Source organism: Capricornis sumatraensis, chromosome 1 (genome assembly GCF_032405125.1).
Source record: "Capricornis sumatraensis isolate serow.1 chromosome 1, serow.2, whole genome shotgun sequence".
NCBI classification, from domain to species: Eukaryota; Metazoa; Chordata; class Mammalia; order Artiodactyla; family Bovidae; genus Capricornis; species Capricornis sumatraensis.
Genome location: NC_091069.1, coordinates 7,678,734 through 7,701,376, shown reverse-complemented (window position 1 = coordinate 7,701,376; position 22,643 = coordinate 7,678,734). Strand labels below are relative to the sequence as shown.

Below are 22,643 nucleotides of genomic sequence, written 5' to 3'. Positions count from 1 at the left end.
AAGGGGTGGGGGGAAGGTCCTGAGAGATTTTGGATTCATTCCTAATTTGGTATCATTTGGGTAAGGCTTTATTTTCCCACACATACATTTTTACAGTGTCTACAGACAGGGCCAAGACTTCTTAGGGGGCGACAGGTATATTAGCCCATTTTACACCAATGACATGGGAGAGAAGGAGAGATTTCTTCGGGCGGGAGGGAGTCAGGTCGTAGCGGGGCTCCGAGGAAGAGGAGGCTGATCCGGCCCGGAGTGGACCGGCCACACAGGCCTTGCCCCGAGGCCGGCAGGCGGCGCTGTCCGCACCTGGGCCTGCCCCTCTGGCTGCAGCGACCCGGCGGCGACTGGAGAACCCCCGGCCCGGGAAATGTACCTTTCTGGCCTTGTATCCCCGGGCGGGGCCCAGTGTCGCACGGGAGCGGGAACCTCGGCCTCAGATGAGGCGCCCTGGGTTCCAAATTCCGCGGGGACGTCGGATTCGGGGCCTCGGGGTCTGCAGTGGGGCTCGATCCCGCGCTGCCGAGGGGCGGCGTTGATTCCCGGCTCCCGCCAGGGCCAGCGGAGCTCGGGAGGGGGCGCCGGATCCCGCGTCTCCGGCGCGACTTCCCGGGAAGTTTCAAGTTGGAAAGCCCTGGCGGTGGGGGCCGGGGCTTCCGGAACCGGAGTGGTCGAGAGGAGGGGCCGAGCAGCGGGAGCGGCGCCATGGAGGAGGGGGCGCAGCGGCAGGTGAACGGCGCCCGGAAAGGACGGGCTGCGGGCGTGGGCCGGGGTGGGGGAGATTCGGGGGGGTGGTGCTCGTTAACTGCCCCGGCTCCGGCCGTGCCCCCCAGACCCCTTCCCGTGTCCGTTCCCAGTCCCCTACCCTGGGCCCCCTACAACTCCGCAGAGCAGATCTGAGCCCTGGGGGGTTTGGGGTGGTGGTGTAAGTGGTTTCTGCCCCCCCGGAAATGTCCCCAAATCACCTCCCAGTGACTCAGAGCCTCCGTCGGGCCAGCCCATGAGCACATCTGAATCTGCATTCAGGGCCACCAAGGGTGGGCCCGAGAGTTTCCTTAAAATCTATTCTTCCAGGTAGGACTCTAAGGTCGATGAGCACCCGCTGGGACCTCAAAGGGGGCGGGTGCAGGCACACGGGGACCACTTCTGGGGGAGGGGGGAAGAGAAGCATGTGATCAGCAGGCGGAGGACGCCGACCCCGCGTAGTTTGTGGGGTTCCTCCCGGAGCACACAGGCGGGGCTGGGGGGACCCCCGGGGGAGGGGCATAGTCCAGCGGCCCGGGCGGGAACCTCCGGGTGCACGGAGGCTTGCAGCCCAAATGGCGAGGGGGCGGGGTTCCAGTAGTAGGTTCCCGTGGGCCCTGGAACTAAGGCTGTGTCTCGATATTGGGGCCGGCGGAGTGGGGGTAGGGGGGAGGTGGCGAGGAGAAGTGCTGGCCCTCAGTAAACGGGGATGGGGACGTCTGTGTACAACAAGATCGGGCCCCAGACGCCCAGCGGAAAAGGAGAGGTGTGTGCGCACTTGGCGGGATTCCAGCCCAGAGCCGGCAGGACCGCGGGCTCCGCTCGGCTCACGGGTGTAGTGTTCTCCAGAAGACTCCTTGAGTGCCCCCACCCCTTGGGCAACTCAGGACTGCGTCTGCCCCCTCTCTCCCTCCCCCTTCCTCCGGAGGTCCCTCGGCCTGTTCCCGCCGTGGCTTGTACACATTTTCCGATTTCCTGTTAATCTCCGCCCAGCAGCGGCAGCTGGGTGACTCAGGACCCCGGTGCGGGGCCCCCAGCTCCATGAGATCTTTGTTTGCTCAGGCCTTTGGCTCTGGCCCTCTGGCCTAGGGCCCTCAAAGGATTTCCTGAGGCCCGCCCCTGCCCTCTGACAGCCGGGCCAGCGGGCAAGAGGAGGCCTGGGGTGGGGGTCCTTGAGACTGGGGTGGCCACCCCTTCCACCGGGCGCGGGAGATGGAGTGCGGAGAGGTAAGGTGGAAGATCTCAGAGTCCTTGGGGTGGGGGTGTCATGAGTTACCCTGGGCTGAAGTCAGCTTTGGCACTGGTTGGTTTGAAACGGCCTCTGAGAAAGAGGTTTCCTTTTCTTGCTCCCACTTGGGGTGAAGTGGTGAGAGAGCCTTCCACCTCCTCCCAAGAGCTGAGCTGTGCTGGGAGTGGGCCCCTGGAGACCTCCTCAGCCCCACTGGGCCTCTGCTTTGCCACCTGAGGGGTCAGACCCTCAAGGGAGCAGCCCTGGCTTCTTCTACTCAGGCTACGGACTGCCCTGTCTGTCTGATCTCGGGGGGTCCGTTCTCAGTGCTGAGCACCCCCTTTCTTTTTTAAAGTTATTTTAAAAATGTTGGTTGTTCTGGGTCTTTGTTGTGGCACACGGGTTTTTCTCTTGTTGCGAGCTCTCTAGTCATGGCGTGCGGGCTAACTTGCCCTGCAGCATATGGGATCTCAGTTCTGTGACCAGGGATCAAACCTGAGTCACCTGCATTGGAAGGCGGATTCTTAACCTGGACTACCAGGAAAGTCCCCCGGGTCTCTCTTCTGGCCGTCAGACCTTAGTGTGGATCCTAGGCTTGAGAGCAGCCTGATTACGTGTGGCTAGCAGGGAAAGACTGGGGCCCAAGAGACAGTGCCTCTCCGTCGCTGTGTTGCGGCCTTGAGCAATTATGTCACCTCTCCGTGTCTCAGTTTCCTCATCTGTAAAACGGGGCTGATAACTGCACCTACCTCACGGGGCTGCTCTCAGGTTCTACAGGTTCATGTCTGCACAGGTCTTAGAACACCCTATAAATGTTAACAGTTTTTTTTTTCCTCTTCCTCTTCTCTCTGATGGCATAGGCTGGATAAATAGCCTTGGGGCATCCATCTGGCTTAGGGATACCCGCTCTGAGGTCAGAGAGGGACCCTGTGGGTCAGTCAGTCCTGGGTGCCATCCACACCTGCCTCTCTCCCCGCCCTCCTTCTGTGATGAGCAGAGGCTTTGGAAGTGGTGTCCCAGAGGCCTGATCCCTCTGCCTTCCCACAGCCTGGGGCAGGCCATCAGCCCCTGGAGGATGAGAAAGAGGTGATCCGCCGGGCCATCCAGAAGGAACTGAAGATCAAGGAGGGTGTGGAAAACCTGCGGCGGGTGGCCACAGACCGCCGCCACCTGGGCCACGTGCAGCAGCTGCTGCGGTCCTCCAACCGCCGCCTGGAGCAGCTGCATGGGGAGCTGCGGGAGCTTCACGCCCGAATCCTGCTGCCCGGGCCTGGGCTGGGCCCGGCTGGTGAGTGAGGAGTGTGAGGAGGCCCTCGGGATGGGAAGTGACAGGTTGACCCAGCTCCTTGACCTTGGCCCTGACCTACTCTCAGAGCTTCTCCTGAGAGAACCCCACCCAAGAGGGTTGGAGAGGAGTGAGCGAGGCATTGAGGGAAGCGGGGCTGTCGGCTCTGGGGGAGGCATTCACGTGCCCCACACTCTTTGCTCTCAGAGCCTGCGGCCTCAGGACCTCGGCCACTGGCCGAGCAGGCAAGGGCCCGGCACCTGGAAGCTCTACAGAGGCAGCTTCAGGTGGAGCTGAAGGTCAAGCAGGGGGCTGAGAACATGACCCACACCTATGCCAGCGGCACTCCCAAGGTAAGGCCACCTGGGGGGAAGAGATTGTGTTCTCAGATTATTCCAGAAGGTAGTGATCCAGCCCCTAATCTGATAGGGAAATACAGCCTAGCGATTGATCCTGTAAGGGAGACACTCTACCCTTAGTCTGATGGGGGAGGCAGGCCCCAAATCTCATCTTGGCTCCAATCGATTGGCTAACAAAGAAGGCAAAACACCAGGGTGATGGGAAATCCCAGCCCAACCCCAAGTCTAGTAGGGAAGTCCCAGCTCCTGTCCCAACTCCCAGCATGATGTGGAAGCTCGCCCTGATCTCATAATGGAGGCTTAACCTGAGCCCTTCCTTGTCCAGTCTGATGGGGGAGGCTCTGTTGCAGAGTAGGTCTAAAAAGGGAGGTTTGGAAGCTTCCTGGTTAAGACTGCACTTCTAATGCAAAGGGTGTGGGTTTGATCCCTAGTCAGGGAACTAAGATGTTCACATGCCATGTGGCCTGGGCCCCCCAAAATAATAAAAAATAAATAATTAAAAATATATATATAAAGGATATCAAAAAGCAGAGACCTTACTTTGCCAACAAAGGTCCGTCTAGTCAAGGCTATGGTTTTTCCAGTAGTCAGGTATGGATGTGAGAGTTGGGCTATAAAGAAAGCTGAACACTGAAGAATTGATGCTTTTGAACTGTGGTGTTGGAGAAGACTCTTGAGAGTCCCTTGGACTGCAAGGAGATCCAACCAGTCCATCTTAAAGGAAACCAAGCCTGAATATTCATTGGAAGGACTGATGCTGAAGCTGAAACTCCAATATTTTGGCCACCTGATGTGAAGAACTGACTCACTGGAAAAGACCCTGATGCTGGGAAAGATTGACGGTGGGAGGAGAAGGGGACAACAGAGGATGAGATGGTTGGATGGCATCACTGATTCAATGGACAGGAGTTTGTGTAAACTCCGGGAGTTGGTGATGGACAGGGAGGCCTGGAGTGTTGCAGTCCATGGAGTCGCAAAGAGTTGGACATGACTGAGCAACTGGACTGAGCGACTGAACCGAGCTGAACTGGCTGTAGTTATCTGGTCTACTGAGGGAGGCTTAGCTTCAACTCAGACTGATGGAGGAGGCTTGGTCCAGTCCCCAGTCTGACCAGGAAGGCTCTGGCCTAGTCCTGGCCTGATGGGGTATGTGTCGCAACCCTATAGGAGAGGAAGCTGCTGGCGGCCGCCCAGCAGATGCTCCAGGACAGCCAGCTGAAGGTGGCCCTGCTGCGAATGAAGATCAGTAGCCTGGAGGCCAGCGGGTCACCGGAGCCAGGTGAGGCCAGACCAAGGGGGCTGGGCAGGGCGGAGCAGGGCAGGGCCCTGAGGCTGACCCCTCCTCCTCCCAGGTCCTGAGCTGATGGTAGAGGAGCTACGGCACCGTCTACGCATCGAGGCTGCTGTGGCCGAGGGCGCCAAGAACGTGGTAAAGCTGCTCGGTAGCCGGCGAACGCAGGACCGCAAGGTGCTGGCCGAGGTCAGACCGTGGGCCCCTCCCATTGCTTGTGTCTGACCGGTACCACCCTCTGTAGTGGCCGTGATAGTGCTCGCCGGGCCATGAGCAATGGCCGTGAGGAAACAGGAGGCAGCTTATGTATATGTATATAATTTTCCTTCTGTTTTCTTTTTGGCTCTGCTGAGCCTTTGTTGCTGCTCGGGCTCTTCTGTAGTGGTGAGCAGGGGCTACTCTCTAGTTGTGGTTCGTAGGCTTCTCACTGTGGTGGCTTCTCTTGTTGCAGTGCACAGGCTGCAGGGCGCAGGGATTCAGGGCTCAGTAGTTGTGGCTGTCCGGCTCTGGAGCACAGGCTCTATAATTGTGCATGGCTTAGTTGCCCCAGGGCATGTGGAATCTTCCCAGACCAGGGATCGAACCCATGTCTCCTGCATTGGCAGTCAGATTCTTTACCACTCAGCCGCTGGGAAAGCCCAGAAGACACATTCTTGTCTAGATCAGGGGTCTCCAACTTCCAGGCCACGGACCAGTACCTCCTGTCAGCTCAGCGGCAGCATTAGATCAGAAGTAAAGTGCACAAAAATGTTGTTTAGCTGCCCAGTCCTGTCCGACTCTTGGCGACCCCATGGACTGCAGCACGTCAGGCTACCCTGTCCTTCACCGTCTCCTGGAGCTCGCTCAAACTCATGTCCATCAAGTCAGTGATGCCGTCCAACCATCTTGTCCTCTGTCGTCCCCTTCTCCTCCTGCCCTCAATCTTTCCCAGCATCAGAGTCTTTTCTAATGATTTTGCTCTTCGCATCAGGTGGCCAAAGTATTGGAGCTTTAGCTTCACAAAAATGTAATGCACTTGAATTGTCCTGAAACCATCCCTCCCACCTCCAGTCCGTGGAAAAATTGTCTTCCACAAAACCAGTCCCAGGTGTCAAAAAGATTGGGGACCACTAGTCTAGACCTCATCCAGGGTGCCTCTGGGTGGCCTGAGCCGCTGCCCCCGCCGTTACCCCAGGGCCCTGTATCCCCTGCCCGTCTCCCTCCCACAGGCTCAGGCCCAGCTCCAGGAGTCCTGCCAGAAACTGGACCTCCTGCGGCTGGCCTTGGAGCAGCTGCTGGAGAGACTGCCTCCTGCCCACCCTCTGCGCGGCAGAGTGGCCCGGGAGCTGAGGACTGCTGCATCTGGGAACCCACAGGCTTCAGGGACACTCGTGAAGCCCACCGCCATGACAGGTACCTGGGAGCCCATCCTACTTCAGAGCTCTCCTTCCCTTCCAGGGAGGAGCCTAGAACTCAGTGGGGAAGAATTTTGGAAAAGATTTCCAATCCCAGCTTCACTATCCCTTAGCTGTTTGACCTTGGGCAACTGACACCCCCTCTCCAGACCTCAGTTTATCACTCTGTCAAATGGGGGTGATAACAGCACCTACTTCATAGGACTGGTGTGACAATTCAGTGAGTTGTTGCATGTGAAGTGCTCGAGTTTTCACACCAACCCTAGGAAATAGGTGATGTTATCACTCCCATTTGACAGAGTGATAAACTGAGGTCTGGAGAGGGCGTGTCAGTCGCCCAAGGTCACACAGCTAAGGGATGGTGAAGCCAGGATTGAAAATATCCAAAATTTTTCCCCAGCGTGTTTCAATGAGGAACCATGAGAGTGTTAGGCTGGACTTGCCAGTGTTAGGGAGCTCACAGCCCTGGAGACCTTCGTACCCAGTTCTGGGCAGTTTTCACTATTAGAAAGTTCTTCCTTATCCCAAGTGGATCTGACATTATGGAAGCCCTGAGCTTCCCACCTGGGGCCCAGTGCCAACTAGAGGGCCCAGCCCCTGCCTGCACAGAGCTGGTACAGAATAGATAGATGATACACAATAAATAGATACACAATCATCCCATTGTGAGCAGAGCTGAAGGGGAAAAATACAGGGACTGCATGGGCCCCCTCACCTGGCCTTGGGGAACCAAGGAATGCTTCCTGGAGGGGGAGGCATGTCCTTGAAGGGCTTATGGGAGTTGACCAAGTCAACAAGTTGGGAAAGGTGAGGGCAAGGTCTTGTTTGTTGTTCCCTCGCCAAGTCGTGTCTGAGTCTTTGCATGGACTGCAGCGCGCCAAGCCTCCCTGTCCCTCACTATTTCCCGGAGTTTCTCCAAGTTCGTGGCTGTTCAATTGGTGGTGCTATCCAACCATCTGTAGGGCTTGTTAAAAGGCCTAAAATTCAGGTACTTGAAGCCACCCCATAAGCTGTCTTCCAGCTAAACACCCACATTCCTCCAGTCATTCTTTCTAGGATGACCTTCTCATCCTGAGCACTGCCTCGTTTTATAAAGTCTATCGGAGTATAACCCTCCAGGCCCTGACTCCCAAAATGGGGCTCTTTGGCCCCATGTATGATGGCTTCAAGAGCTGCTAGAGTCCTACTGCTTCCTCTACCCTTGGAGGGACAAATCTCTACTGATCTTCAAAATGAACCCACTTGATTGGCAAAACACAGTGGTACCCACGGCAGGAAGTGGGGCTGAGTTGGCACTCCTTCCCACTGTATGGACGGGGAAGCAGGCCCTGGGAAGAGGTGGCTGGCCAGGCACCCTGCTCCTCTGGGACTTTCGTCCCTGGCATGGTGCTCCCTAGGTCCAGAGCCCTGGGCAGCATGTGGACTGAGGTCTGAGTCTGACTCCTCTGCCTGTGTCCCTGCTTCTTCCCACATGTAGAGGGCTGGCAGGAGGGGCAGGACCAGTTGGTCGGCCCCCAGGGTGGCCCCCAGGTGGCTGCTGAGGCCTAAGGTGAGCAGGCTCTGGGTTTGCTACCTCCATGAGAAGGCAGCATTCCTGGGGTCCCAGCGACCCCTTGGAGGATGGTGTCCGATGATGGCTCCTCACCACGCTCCCCGACAGGGACGCTGCAGGTCCGCCTCCTGGGCTGTGAGCAGCTGCTGATAGCGGTGCCTGGACGTTCCCCTGCGGCCGCGCTGGCTGGGAGCCCCTCCCAAGGCTGGCTTCGGAGCAGAGCCAAGCAGCAGCGTGGTGGAGGCGAGCTAGCTAGTGAGTAGGGGCCCCGGGGAGCTGGGGAGCGTGAAGGTCCCCCCACCACTGCTGGCCTGCCCTGAGCCCCACCTCTGGCCTTGCAGGTGAGGTGCTGGCTGTGCTGAAGGTGGACAATCGTGTTGTGGGCCAGACGGGCTGGGGGCCTGTGGCCAAGCAGTCCTGGGACCAGACCTTTGTTATCGCCCTGGAGCGGGTGAGGCTGCCCTTGTGTGGACTGGGGTGATCGTGGACAGCGGGGTGGAAAGCCGGATGGGTAGTAGCTGGTGCCAGGCTCCCCCTGACTCAATTTGGCCTCCCTGTGTAGGCCCGGGAGCTGGAGATTGGGGTCCACTGGCGGGACTGGAGGCAGCTGTGCGGTGTGGCCTTCCTGAGGCTGGAGGACTTCCTGGACAATGCCTGTCACCAGCTGTCCCTCAGCCTGGTACCACAGGGACTGCTCTTCGCCCAGGTGCCTCCCGGCCCCTGCCCTCTGACCTCACGGGCCCCTGGCTCTGTTAGCGTGAGAGAGGCCTTGGAGACTGTGCCCCCCAACCAACCTACAGCTAGGAGTGGAAATTGAGGCCCTGAGGGAGGAGCTCTCCAGGGATGAAAGATTCCCAGCCGCTCTCTGAGGACTTCACAGGAGAGGAACGGCCTCTCCTTGTCCTGACCGCCCCACCGCATGCACGACCCTGGACAAGTCCCTTTTTCTCCAGGTCTCAGTTTCCCCCTGGTACCAGTGAGGATGCCGAATCCGTTCTCTCTGAGTCCCTGTAGCTCTTGCATCTGTTGACAACGGGCTTAGGCTGGGATCCTGGAGGCCGAGGAGGTTCCCGGGACAGGTCAGCAGGTGGGAGGGGACTGGTCTTCAGCCCTGCTCCCTGCCTCCACAGGTGACCTTCTGTGACCCTGTCATTGAGAGGAGGCCCCGACTGCAGAGGCAGAAACGCATTTTCTCAAAACGCAGAGGTATGGAAGGCTGGCGAGCAGGGAGCAGGGCTGGGCCCCTCCGGAAACCTCGAGACTGAGCCTGCTTTTGCCCCAGGTCAGGACTTCCTGAGGGCTTCCCAGATGAACCTCAGCATGGCGGCCTGGGGGCGCCTGGTCATGAGCCTGCTGCCCCCCTGCAGCTCCCCAAGCACCATCAGCCCTCCGAAAACATGCTCCCAGACCCCAGCCACACCCCAGCGGGCCACTGATCCCGACTCGCCCAGGTGAGGGGCCTTGCTCACCCCAGGCTGCCTGCTTCTCTGCGGAGTCACCTCTCTCCAGACGCAGATGGTGCCTGTCCTGTGGCTCACCCTTTGACCTGTCTTTCTGTCCCTCGTGGGCTGTGTGTCTACCCCCGCCCTCCCTGCCCGCCACTGTTTCAGCTGTCTGTGCCCGGTATATGTCTGCTTCTACCCCACAGTAACTTCCCACCCAAGAAGACGCCCTTGCGAGAAGAGATCCAACCCCCACCCAAGCCCCCTCGCCTCTACCTGGCCCAGGAGCCAACCCCCGAAGAGATGCCGGTGAGGGGCAGCAGGGCAGGGTTGGTCACCCTGGGTGCTGCCCAGGTCGGGTGGCAGGGCTCGAGGGAAGGAAGCCCCGCTCTGCCTTGAGACCCTCTCCCCTTGCAGTGCACCAAACGCCCCCACATGGAGCCCAGGATTCGACGCGAGCCGCCTCTGCCAGCCCTGGCTACCAGGTACCCCAGCGGGCTCACCTCGGTGTTTGAGACATTTTATCCACTCATCTGGGTTTTTGCATGTCAGATGTTCACATCTCACCCCAGGCTCCTTGGCTTGCTCTCAGGTTCTCACTCGCTGAACCCACATTATTGAGCTCAGCCTGCCTGCCAGACCCCAGGAAACTGCAGTCCCGGGAACCCTGCCCCACCCCGGGCTCTGCAGCTCCCCACTAGAGGGGGACCACCCAGGATTGAACACGGGGGGTTTGGAGCAACTCCTGGTGGAGGCCCAGCCCTTCGTTGTCCTGGGGGCTTCCTGTACCCTCTCTCTTGCAGGAAACCCCCCCGGCTTCAGGACTTCCGCTGCTTGGCCGTGCTGGGCCGGGGCCACTTTGGGAAGGTAAGGGGCTAAGGGAGTGGGCAGGCCCCAGAACATTTGCTAGAGGGCTCTGGGCTCTGGGGGGCAGTGGGCAGGGGAAGCAGACTCCTGTACTGCCCACCTGGAGCCCAAACCTCTCTCTGGTCCCCAGGTCCTCTTGGTCCAGTTCAAGGGGACGGGGCAATACTATGCCATCAAAGCACTGAAGAAGCAGGAGGTGCTGAGCCGGGACGAGATTGAGAGGTGTGTGTTGAGGTTGGGGGGCTCACTGGTGGCTCCAGAAGGCAGCTGAATGCTGCTGGGGCTTCGAAGAAGTAACCCTGTGGGGCCAGCCAGGCCTGGGCTCTTTTATTAGCAACTGCAGTTGTGAACTGTGTGCCCTTGGGCAGGTCTCCTCTCTGTGCACCTCAGGTTCCTCATCTGTGAAATGGGAACGGGTGGGGGTACAAGTTCGAGACCTGTGCCAGCCCCGGGTACATATGAACCATCACTCTACCTGCCTGGGAGTTTTAAGAGCCAGTGACCCAGGGGAGTTGTGTGGGTGACAGGGCACAGCCAGGGGAGGTCTTAGTTCCCTTTTGGGTTCCCTCTTTGCCTATAAAACCCACGCCCTCCTCTTGCAGCCTGTACTGTGAGAAGCGAATCCTTGAGGCCGTGGGCTGCACAGGGCATCCGTTCCTGCTTCCCCTCCTCGCCTGCTTCCAGACCTCCAGCCACGCCTGCTTCGTGACCGAGTTTGCACCCGGCGGTGACCTCATGATGCAGATCCATGAGGACGTCTTCCCTGAGCCCCAGGCCCGGTGGGTCCCCCTCTCACCTCTTCCGCCAGCCTTCCCTGGGCCCCCTGTCCCTGGCGGCCCCTTCATCCTGCTTCCTCCAGGGTGCTCATCAGCCAAAGAGCACATGCAGTCAGGGAGGTCTGGGTTCACATCCTGGTTATCAAACCCTCACAGCCTTTGTGACCTCAGACCTTAGTGTATATGGTGGTGAATTGGGGATAATGATAACTGCTTCATAGGCTTGGTGCATTGGTGGACATAACATTTAAAATTGCAGAGCCTAGGAACTGGTGAGCAGTAAGGGACTGACAGATGGCATTGTTATGTCTTGCCCACCAGAGTGTGGACTCTGGAGCCCAGATTCACGTGTTAGCCCTACCACTAGCTCTGTGACCCAGGGTGGGTTGTTTACCAGGAGTCTCAGATCCTTTTAAAAAAATAGTCATGATGAGGCTTCCCTGGGTGGTCTACTGCTTAAGAACCCGCCTGCGAGTGCAGGGGACACAGGTTCGATTCCTGGTCCAGGAAGATCTCACATGTCTCAGAGCAACTACTGAGCCCAAGGGCTGCAACTACTGAACCCTACACACCTCGAGCCCATGCTCTGTAGCTAAACCTATGAAACAGTTATCATTACCCCCAATTCACCGCAATGAGAAACCCATGCACCACAATGAAGAATAGCCCCTGCTCACCGCAACTAGAGGAAGTCCACACACAGCAACGAAGACCCAGCACAGTCAAAAAAATATACATAATATTTTTTAAAAATTAAAAACAAATAGGCATGAGGGCATCAATGGAGGCTGCCAGGAGGATGCCAGGATGGGCATGTGGACACTTGGTGTCATTCCTGGCACAAGCTAAGGGCCTGGGAAGGGTAAGCTGTTATCAGGAGGAGCCCCACCCCTGCCCCATGAGGCTCCTCCCAGCCTCTCGCCCACATCTGACTCTGGCAGGGACATCGGGGGTCTCCAGGCCATGGCCGTCTTGGTGCCTTCCTGCCCTGCCCCCAACAGTCCTGGGCCTGAACTCCCCCCTGCACCAACCCTCCAGGTTCTATCTGGCCTGTGTGGTCCTGGGGCTGCAGTTCTTACACGAGCAGAAGATCATTTACAGGTAACTTGCCCCCGGGATTCTGGGGGAGTAGGCAAGGGGGTCAGGGGCTGCCCTCCTCCTGGGCTGCTATGAGGCGGGGCCGCTGTTCCCTGGGCCTCAGCGCTTCTCAGCTCCTTCGGGGTCTGCCCTGCCTTGCCCTCAGAGACCTTAAGTTGGATAATCTTCTCCTGGACGCCCAGGGTTTCCTGAAGATTGCGGACTTTGGGCTTTGTAAGGAAGGTGGGTGCCTCCCATTTAAGAGTTGTGTCCTTCTGCCTTGCTCGCTCCACCGAGGCTGGCAGGGTGGCGAGCAAGTGGCATCTTCCAGGAAATGTGCATCCCAGCTCTCCTTCCAGGGACCAGCTAGACGCATTGGCTTGTCCTTCCCTGCCCTAAAAACTTGGAAAGACCCCCTTGCCCTCGGCCAGAGGGAGAGCCTAGGCTGGGAGAGGGCACTGGGTTCTGCTTTCTGCATGGCTGACACACAGGCTTTGCTGAGACTCATCTATCAGGTGGCATAAAAACCGTTCCCACCTCCAAGGATGTTGGGACAGGGCTCAGCATGAGGTTCCTTGCATGGGGTCCTAAGGGTTGGTAGTTGATTCTTAGAATCAGAGGTTCTTGTGGCTGCCACAGCACGCTGGCATCAGTGTGGGTGTTGGTTGGCAGGGATTGGCTTCGGGGACCGGACAAGCACCTTCTGCGGCACCCCAGAGTTCCTGGCCCCCGAGGTGCTGACTCAGGAGGCCTACACGCGGGCTGTGGACTGGTGGGGGCTGGGTGTGCTGCTCTATGAGATGCTGGTGGGCGAGGTGAGTGTTGGATGGGGAGAGCTGCTGGGGCCCCCAGGTCGGGTGGAGGTCGGGGGCCGGTGCTCCCTGCTGAGCCCCCTCCCCGCAGTGCCCATTTCCAGGGGACACCGAGGAGGAGGTGTTTGACTGCATCGTCAATGCGGAAGCCCCATACCCCCGCTTTCTGTCGGTGCAAGGCCTCGAGCTTATTCAGAAGGTAATTGCTGCAGGGTCCCAGGCTGGGCCAGAGGGCTACTTGTGGCTCTCCGGGCTCCCTACCCGAGATGCTGGGGGCAGGCGGGCAGTGCCTGGGGCTGACTGCCCTGAACGAACCCGTCCTCACCCCTAGCTCCTCCAGAAGTGCCCCGAGAAGCGCCTGGGGGCGGGCGAGCGAGATGCTGAGGAAATCAAGACTCAGCCTTTCTTCAGGGTGAGCGGCTGTGGCCACGGTGGTCCCGGTGCCTGGTGCAGAGGGAGGGGTCGAGGGCCCATGGGGGCTGCTGTTCCCATCATCTGAGGTACGCCTTTGCCCCCAGACCACCGACTGGCAGGCTCTGCTCGCCCGCGCCGTCCAGCCTCCTTTTGTGCCCACCCTCTGTGGCCCCACAGACCTGCGCTACTTCGAGGGGGAGTTCACGGGGCTGCCGCCTGCCCTGACCCCACCCGACCCCCGCAGCCCCCTCACCGCCCGCCAGCAGGCTGCCTTCCGGGACTTCGACTTCGTGTCTGAGAGATTCCTGGAGCCCTGAGGCCTCCCAGCCTCTCCACCCCCTGCCCACTCCCCCACCCTGGACAGTTTGAGCCTCTGCTTTGCCCACTTGGGCACCCTGGGATTGATGGGCCCTTGGGGCTCGAGGTGGTGGACATGGGGCTGCTGTTGTGGGCACTGCTCAGTCACCGGGCGAGTGCTGCCCGCCCCCTTCTCCCAACCTCCTCTCCCCTGCCCGCTGTGAGACCTAGACCAGAAAGCATGGCACAGTGAGGAATGGTTGTTTTTTTTTTAATACTTGACTTGCTTTATGGTTCATTAAATTTATAAAACTGCACTGGACGCAGCCTGGCTTGGGGGTGGGATGGAGGTTCCTGAAGCCCAGGTCTCTATTTGTGCCTGAGCCTCCACCATGGGTCCTCTTCCTTTTCTTCTGCCTGGGGAGGGCAGAGCTGCCCACCGAGGCAGGGTACAGTCCCTCGGCTCCACTCTGAGCCCTGGAAGGAGTGGGCAGGAGTGAGGAGCCCCAGGCCCTTGGAGGGTCGACCCCTCTGGGTTCAGCCTCTCTGGTTTTCAGGCACAAGATGGTGGCCCCGGCTTCCAGCGACCCTAAACAGCTTGGCTACTGCCTTCCTCCTCCTCGTCCTCAGCCCAGAGGGTCTCCCAGGACCCCGAGGGCCATCCACAGAAGAAGTGGGCCAGGTTGCGGGTCAGGCCACGGTCGAAGGGGTTGCCAGGGCGCTGGCGGAGGTAGGCGATGCGGTGGGAGGAGATGAACTCCCAGGTGGTGGTGTTGCTGGCCACCAGGTAGAGGTGTGAGGCCAGGAGCAGGCTGGCCACCAGGGAGAAGAGCGACAACAGCAGGAAGGTGGCCAACAGGAGCCCGCTGGAACGCAGCCAGAGCGCCCAGGGCTGGAAGAAGCGGAGGCCAGACCTGCAAGGGAAGGAGAGCGACAAGGACCCAGAGCTGTCTCTCTGACAAGGACGGGGTCGCCCGAGGGGACAGGAGTTTGGGAGAGGGTCCAAGGCCCCTGAAGAGGGAGCCTGGGGGGTGCTGGTCCTCCCCCACACCCAGGGCACCAGGGAAACCCACCATGCCAGGTACAGGGCCCACAGAAGCACCGCCAGTTGCAGCGCCAGGTAGGCTACGAAGAGAGGGTGGTTGCGCTCGCCCACACAGTTCTCCATCCAGGGGCAGTGGTGGTCGTAGCGGCGGACACAGCGGCGGCACTCACGGCAGTGCCGAGCCCGCAGGGGTTGCTGTGGGCACAGAGGGAGTTGGGCCTCAACACCGGCTCCCCTCTAGGCCCAGCAATGAGGGCGGGAGGTCAGGGCTGGCATCTGGGAGGGCTTCCTGGAGGAGGGGGGGGTGAGGCCAAGGAGTCTCGGCCTTGCCCGAGTCCTCCCACGGAGGTCCCCGCATCACCCACCAGCACCATGCAGTATCTGCAGCGCCGAAGGGGGATAGCCTGAGGAACCATGGCTGTCTGCTCTTCCTTGGCCTCCTCCTGAAAAATGGGGGACAGAGGGTGAGATGGGGGTCCCTTGGGAGGCAGATGAGATTTGTGGTTGTCTCCCTTGGGGGCCAGCTTAGCTCTGGGTGTGCACATTTGGGGGCCCATCACATGCGTCATCGAGGTGGTAGAGTGGGGCAGGGTGCCCTGGACTGCAAGGTTGTGTGACTTTGGCCAGTTACTTCCCCTCTGGACCTTGGCAATTTTCTCATTGTAGGACAGGGCCCTAGGTCTGGCAAGATGATTCCCTGGGATTCCCTAGGAAAGCTCTCAGCTGAGTCTAGCATGAGACTCCCTGGAGTCTTGAGTTCCCGGTGGAGGGAGGAGGGCTTTGGGCCTCCTAGTTACCTGGGGCTGAGGCAGGACATTCACGTAGCCCGGGTCCATGAGTGACACGGTCAGGTAAAGCAGCAGGGAGCCCAGCACAAGTAGCAGGAAGGTGAGGGGCAGGAGCAGCTCCCCCTGCTCTTCCCACTGCCGAAGTGCTGGAGAGGCCAGAGGAGGAGAGTGAGGCCAGGACTGTGGAACGGGCGTGGCGGGGGAGGGTGCAACTGGAGGTGGGGAATGTGTCCCTGGCTGAAAAAGGCCTGGAAATGGGGTTTGATGAATGGTCGGGTGTGGCCACTACATAGGGTGTAGGAGGGAGAAGTTCAGGTTTGGGAGAAGAGAAAAAAAGCAATTAATCCACACTATCTCTGGAGGGCAGTAGGGAACCATGGAAGGTTACAGGGTCAGATATATTTCTGAACTGCTTCCCAGGTGGCGCTAACAATAAAGAACCCTCCTGCCAATGCAGGAGACATAAAAGACTCGAGTTCCATCCTTGGGTGGGGAAGATCCCCTGGAGGAGGGAATGGCAATCCACTCCAGTATTCTTGCCTGGAGAATCCCATGGACAGAGGAGCCTGGTGGGTTACAGCCCATAGGGTTGCACAGTCAGACATGACTGAAGCGACTTAGCATGCATGTTTCTGAAAGCCTTCTTAGTGCTAAAGTAAAGATGAATCAGAGGGGAGGCTATCCAGGACACAGAGAGGAGTGTGTCTGGGCAAGGGTAATGGCAGGGGGTTGGCCAGATTGGAGGTAAGGGGTGATGGGACCAGACTTGGCTGGATATGGGGGACAAGGAGGAGGACTCTGGCTCTGAGAAGGGAAGAGGCTGGCCAGGTCAGAGATGCACAAGAAACAGAGATAGAGAAGGGTGTGGCTGGCAGGTTGGAATGCTGTAGGGGAGCCCAGGCCACCTCCAGGGTCCAGCCCATGGAGGTGACTGAAGGTTTGGGGGAAGGGGGTGGAGGGCTGAGGAGGGAGAGGCAGAGACAGCCAGCCAGCCAGAGTGTGGACAACTCAGGTGCCCCTTGACTGTAAAAGGGAGTGGAGAAGAAAAGGAGGTTGCAGTGGGGGATTTCTTTCCGATGGGGAGACTGAGCAGGTTTTTAGGCTAAGGGGTGAAGCCAGTGGAGACTCAGGTCTTGGGAAGAAAGTGAGAATGCCCCTGGTCCAGGAGGTTAGGCTGCAGGGAGGAGGAAGGGGTGGGGCTTGTGGTGGTGGTAGTGAGGAAGGGCTAAAGCCTGTGCTGGAGGTGGCCTGTGTCAGGTAAAGAGGGGAAAGGATGGAAGTGGATGGGTGGAATGAATGAGCGCTCACAGGGATGAGAAAAGGAGGGACAGGCTGCTCCCCTATGCCGTGTCCTCTTGCCTGAAGGTGGGGGGACCGGACTTGGGGCAGCTAGGGCCACGCAGGGATGGGGTGGGAGGGATGCCATCCCTTCATCTAGCTGATCCTCGGAATCTTGGGAGTCAGTTCCTGGAAAGTGTCGGGCGGGTCCCAGGATCAGGGAAGATGGGGGCTCGAGCTGGTCGTCGGATCAGGTGGGCACCGGGTGGGTCCTGGGACAGACAAGGGTATCTGGCAGGGATCAGGAAGCTTCTGGGATTAATTAGGGCTCAACTGGGTATTAGGCGGAAAGCAGGTGGCTCTTGGAATGAGAGGTGCGGAGAGGGCCTCTGGCGCGGGAGGAGTCGGAGAAATCCCAGGATCTCCGGGGGGTTCGCCAAGGGACTCAGTGAGACCTAAACATCTGAGGAATCACGCGGGATCGGGTGGGTCCGGGGTCGAGAGGGTTCCGGCTCACCAGTATCATGCAGGAAGAGTACCAACGTGATCCCCCAGGTCAGCACAGTATGCCCAGTCCGCACCAGGACGCCAGGGGTGAGGAGCGCCCAGGGCGCCATCGCCTCGGCCCCGGGCCCCACCCGGAAGAAGCGCTCAGAGGGGCGGGCCCTCCGAGGAGCAGGGCTCGCGGCCACCCGGGGATTGGCGGATACGGGTTGTGGGCGTGGCCGGGTTGGGCCAGGGAGGCCGCCTATTGGGCGACAGCTGCGGCTTAGTAGGCCCTCGAGCCAACAGGTGCCTGAAGAAGCTGAGGGCGGGGCCGGCGCGCGCGCAGCCGGTAACTCCCCCAGCTCCATCCTCCACCCCACCCGACCTGAGCATCCAGGTAACTTTCAAAAATCTAGCTCCCGTTGCGAGTCCCGATCCAGTCCCGCTGGAGTTCCACCACCCGCCCCCAGGCCACAGCCTCACGCATGCGTCCAGGAAGATCCAAGTGTTGTGACTCCAGGTGGCAGAATTGCGCTCGGTTCGGAGATGAGATGCTCGAAGCCTCAAGAGAGGCAGGACTAGCCCAAAGTGACGCCGGGGTGATAACTTTACCTCCGTCTAAACATTTTCAGATTTTGCAGACGGGGTGAGAGCAGAGTGGAGGTACGTGGTAGCAGATTCTGGCTATGAGGGGCCCGACTGGGTCAGAGCCGGAAATCCCAGCACTGCCCCTTCCTACCTGTGTGCTCTTGGGCAAGTTACAAAACCACGCGGAGTTCTGTCTCTGTCTATATGGTGGAGATGGTAATAGTACCCCTCCTCAGGTGGCTGGAGGACTAAATATTGGAAATAGTGTCTAGTACAGGACTGACTTGTCACCTCAGCTCTAAACCAGCACCTACACCCAATGACTTGCCCAACCTAGGGTTTCAGGCTAATCTACCATAAAGCCTAGTCATTCACTGCTACATTCCTTTCCCATCCAGCCCTGCCTTTCCTTCTTTTCCTCCCACTGATACCAACATCCACCTCCCTCCATCAGATTAGTGCCCTCCTGGCTCCGCAGTATACTCTTATGACATTTGTTGCTTTTGTCAGCTCAGCATCCCCTTTTCTGTTGGAGAACTGACTCCATTCTGTGTGGATCTGAAAGAACTATGTCCCTCACTTAGAGGGTGGTGGGAGAGAGACTGTGGGCATGTGACTAGAAGGCAAACATGGTCCTCATCTCATTATTCCCAGTGCTTGGACCTAAGTGGTGGGCATGTGACTTGGCAGGGTCAATCAGAATCATTCCATGCGAGTATACTATAGATGCTGAGAGAGAAAGGGGCATTCTTTTGGATCTCAAGCATGAGAAATAGGATATAATGGCAATTGGCAGCCGGTTTTATGCTCTGTGGTGAGAGACTCTGGCAGAAGAGGAGGCCAACTATAAAGAGATGTAGAGATAACCAGCACTGAAGTAGGGAGTGAGAAACAGTCGTTTTTTTTTTTTTTTAAAGATATTTATTTATTTGGGTGTGCCGGGTCTTAGTTGTGGCATGGAGGATCTTTAGTTGCAACATGAGGCATTTGTAGTTGCAGCATATGAACTCTTAGTTGTGGCATGTGGGGTCTAGTTCCCTGACCCCATGTGGGATCTTCTCAGACCAGGGTTCAACCCAGTGTTCCCTGCATTGGCAGGGGATTGAGCTCAGGCCCCCTTCACTGGTAGTGCAGAGTCTTAGCCACTTGACCACCAGGGAAGTCTGGAGAGATAGTCTTAAAAACATGGTCTGAGCCCCTCGATCCAACTGTTACTAAAGCTGATCTTAACACTAGATTCCCAGTTGCATTAATGAATGAAATTCCTCCTACATTTGACTAACTTAGGTAAGTGTTTGAGTGTCTGTCACTTGCAGCTGTCTTAATTACTGCAATGGTTGCGTGGCTTAGTGTCCCAAGTGGGGACTTCTACTAATTATGAGACTTCCCTGGTGGCTCAGTGCTAAAGAATCTGCCTGCCAATGCAGGGGACACTGGTTTGATCCCTGGTCCAAGAAGATCCCACATGCCTTGAAGCAGCTGAGCCCGTGAGACATAACTACTAAGCCTGTGCTCTAGAGCCCGAGACCCACAACTACTGAGCCCGCACATTGCAACTACTGAAGCCTGCATGCCACAGAGCCATGCTCCGCAGCCCACACGTGGCAACAAAGAGTTGCAACTACAGTGAGAAAGAGGAAGCCCACACACAGCATGAAGACCCAGCACAAGCAAAAATAAATACATTAAAAAAAAAAAGAATCCTGAGGATTCCACGAGTCAGCTGCTATGCTGGTGTCAAAGATTAAAATAAGTTTTGACATTAGTTAAAGTTGTAAGGACAGAGTTTACTCAGTAATATACTATTGCAGTAGGGAAGAGGATCCAACAAGAACTGAATGTAACTTTGATTTGTACAGAGGTGATTGGGTATTTTAAAGGGAGAATGAGGGAGTAGAGATGGGGAAGGGCAGGGGCTTGATGAGACTCAGGAAAGTGAAGACTTACAAAGAGCGGGTCAGGGTAAATGCTCATTAAGCCAACTGTGTCTGCTAGCTGGCAGCAACTGAAGTTAGGTTTCTGTCCTCCCTCGGAGACTGGGAGACAGAGGCCTGATCCTTCCTCATGATTACATTTTAAAGGGATGGCTTTCAGGTCCTTGAGAAAGATGCTGCTGAGTTATAGGAGGTACAGGTACACCGCAGAGGGACAGAGGAAGCATTCACAACTTTAAGCTGTTTTTAGTAAATGCTCTAAGAAAGGCTGTCCAGATGTTAAACAACAAATTCTTTTTTTTAATATAATTTTGTAATATAATTTTGTTTGTTTAATTTTTGGCTACGCTGGGTCTTGGTTGCTGCATGGACTTTTCTCTAGTTGTGGTAAGCAGAGGCTATTCTCTCTAGTTGCAGTGTGCAGGCTTCTCATCGTGGTGGCTTCTCTTGTTGCCGAGCACAGGCTCTGGAGCACGGACTTCAGTCATTGTGGCACGTGGGCCCAGTAGTTGTGCGGGCTTAGTTGCTCTATGGCATGTGGGATCTTCCTGGATCAGGGATCGATCCTGTGTCTCCTGCATTGGCAGGCGGATTCTTTACCACTGAATCACAAGAGAGGCCCCAAACGGTAAATTCTTTTGGCAGCCTGGAGGTTTCTCGGGCAGGCGCTTTAATGGGGGGTGTCAGGTAGGGTCATCTTCCAGGTGTGACCCAGGGCTGTTAGAAACTAGGTGTGAAGTCAGAGGAGGGAGTGGATGAAATCCCTGGAGCTGAAGAGTTCATAGTTTTCATAGGCCGAGGTTGAGGCCTGGTGGAGAAGAGGGCATGGAGCTGGCTCCAGTCTGGTCTAGCAGAGAATGGGAACAGGTCCACCTGATCTGGGACCAGCGCCTGGACTAGTCTTGGGGAAGAGCTCTCCACCGTTGGGTGCGGCCTCAGTACTACCTTGGGGGCATGGGGAGCACTCCTGAGAGTTACTCTGGGACAAACAGCCGGTGTAAACGCAGACTCTGCTGGGCAAAGCCCAGTCACCTCACGATTTGGCCCCGGCTCGTTCGTTCCCTCCGTTGGCGCCCGATCCTTCCCTCTGCTGCAGCCACGGGGGCTGCTTCACGGTTCTCCCTGAAAGGCCCTTCTCCTGGCAGAGCCCCTCTGTCTAGGAGCCCCCTTTTCCTGGCCCTCTACAGCCAGGCCTGGCAGCCCTGTCTTCTTGCTGGATTCAGCTTGAAGGTCTCCCCTTGTGAGAAGCCTCCCCTGCCTGCACTGGGACACCGTCCCTTGCCTGTAGTCCTGCTGGCCCACCTGAGAGGCCTGCTCTGCGTTCCCTTCTCCCCACTCCTCACACACCATCATCATCTTGTATTTAACATTTGTCTCTACCATCAGACAGCCATTGGAGGCAGGGATCCTGTTGGTCTGTGGCCAGCTGGACCCTCAGTGTCTGGGCACAGGGTGTGGAGAGACTGCAGAGGAAAAGCAAGTGTTCCAGCCCCATCTGCCACTGTCGAAGAACGGATGCTTTTGAACTGTGGTGTTGGGAGAAGCTCTTGAGAGCCCTTTGGACTGCAAAGAGATCCAACCAGTCCATCCTAAAGGAAATCAGTCCTGAATAGTCATTGGAAGGACTGATGCTGAAGCTGAAACTCCAATACTTTGGCCACCTGATACAAAGAACTGACTCGTTTGAAAAGACCCTGATGCTGGGAAAGATTGAAGGCAGGAGGAGACGGGGATGACAGAGGATGAGATGGTTGTTTGGCCATCACCAAATCAATGGACATGAGTTTGAGTAAACTCCGGGAGTTGGTGATGGACAGGGAGGCCTGGCGTGCTGCAGTCCGTGGGGTCGCAGAGTTGGACATGACTGAGCAACTGAACTGACCAAACTGCCACCTGTCCCCTTGGGCTGGGCCCACAAACTGACCCAATGCACCCTCCCATCACTGCTCTTGCACTCCAGGCCCACCGCCCAAGCCGGCCCAGGCCTCTTCTCCATGGCCCCATCCCTTCCACACACACAAAAGACACTCTGCTCTTCTCCACTTTGCACAAAAATGTATTTCTGTGACATCCCAAAGTACAGACATTTACCCGGGCCCCGGCTGGTAAAGCAATGCGATGTGAGCTCTGCCTGGGGTCTGGCGCAGGCCACGTGAGCATGGAAGGGAGGGCAGATGGGGCCCGTGTGCTGAGCGGAGGGGCCACAGGGCAGCTGGCCTTTCCCAGGGCTGGGGTGTGGGGGGAAGACCCCAGGGGAAGAAGACCGGGTGCCTCTCTCTCCCCTGGGCTGCTCATCCTGCCTGTTCTGTCTGGAGGCAGGAACGCCAGGAGAATCGAAAGCACAGGCCCAGGGAAGGAGGGACGAAAAGCCACCCCCTAAGGGCCACCTACAGTTGGCTCTGCTCCCTGGCCCCTTGTTCCAGACAGGGCCTCCTCCCCGCTGTCGGTGCCGTGAGAAGCAACTCGGAGTGATGTCAAGGGAGGACCACAGGGTGTTTTTGAGATACATTTGTGTGTCTCACACACTTCTCTGAAACCCAACGCAGAGGTTTCTAAGGGGAAGCCTTGGGACAAGGCAGGAGGGGGTGGATGCTGGTTTGGAGGTGTCTGCCTGTGGCCGCCAGGCTGGCGTGGGGAGCCCCCCTGCCCGCAGAAAAGGTGTGGGCTCCTCTGGGCCACGGGGCAGGCAGGGGCGAGTGAGGCAGGCTCAGTTCTGCTGGTGGGGTGCCTGGGCACCGTGGGGGCTGCAGGCCGATGAGGGGTGGGGAGAGAGCGAGCCCCTGGCCCCTGGAGCTGTTGGCTTCCAGGGCGGAAGGCGGGTGGTGGGGTGCGCAGGTTCCGGGTATGTTTGGCGGAAGGGGCAGTGGTGTCTGCCCGGGTTCTGACCAGCCCTGGGCTGGGGCCTTCCACAACCTGGGGCCTGGTGGGAGACTAGGACGCAGCCTCCATAGCAGCGTGGCCTCAGGCAGGCCTGGCCAGAGGGCAGCAGAGC

The 22,643-nt window shown here is 58.0% G+C and overlaps 2 protein-coding genes across 5 annotated transcripts; one reads left to right on the top strand and one right to left on the bottom strand.

Moving 5' to 3' along the window:
* Positions 1-381: 381 nt before the first annotated feature.
* Positions 382-13,837, top strand: PKN3 (protein kinase N3). 2 transcript variants are annotated; one of them, XM_068984259.1, is made up of 22 exons: positions 382-723; positions 3,014-3,254; positions 3,459-3,604; positions 4,778-4,889; positions 4,963-5,090; positions 6,110-6,293; positions 7,956-8,102; positions 8,189-8,298; positions 8,410-8,553; positions 8,978-9,053; positions 9,130-9,298; positions 9,496-9,598; positions 9,707-9,774; positions 10,093-10,156; positions 10,287-10,378; positions 10,759-10,935; positions 11,971-12,033; positions 12,176-12,252; positions 12,682-12,824; positions 12,913-13,020; positions 13,153-13,189; positions 13,340-13,837. In XM_068984259.1, the coding sequence occupies exons 1-22, from the start codon at positions 700-702 to the stop codon at positions 13,531-13,533; spliced, it is 2,607 nt and encodes an 868-aa protein (XP_068840360.1). In that variant the 5' UTR covers positions 382-699; the 3' UTR covers positions 13,534-13,837. The 2 variants fall into 2 exon arrangements, with proteins under 2 accessions (XP_068840360.1, XP_068840350.1); XM_068984249.1 differs by having other exon boundaries at positions 13,153-13,233.
* A 2-nt stretch (positions 13,838-13,839) lies between these two features.
* On the bottom strand, positions 13,840-17,263 carry ZDHHC12 (zinc finger DHHC-type palmitoyltransferase 12). 3 transcript variants are annotated; one of them, XM_068984281.1, is made up of 6 exons: positions 17,161-17,263; positions 15,375-15,511; positions 14,943-15,020; positions 14,606-14,772; positions 14,542-14,566; positions 13,840-14,446 (listed from the first exon to the last, which is right to left on the bottom strand). In XM_068984281.1, exons 1-6 carry the CDS (start codon positions 17,258-17,260, stop codon positions 14,159-14,161), a joined length of 795 nt encoding a protein of 264 aa, XP_068840382.1. In that variant the 5' UTR covers positions 17,261-17,263; the 3' UTR covers positions 13,840-14,158. The 3 variants fall into 3 exon arrangements, with proteins under 3 accessions (XP_068840382.1, XP_068840373.1, XP_068840392.1); XM_068984272.1 differs by lacking the exon at positions 14,542-14,566; XM_068984291.1 differs by lacking the exon at positions 14,542-14,566 and having other exon boundaries at positions 14,101-14,424.
* Positions 17,264-22,643: the final 5,380 nt, after the last annotated feature.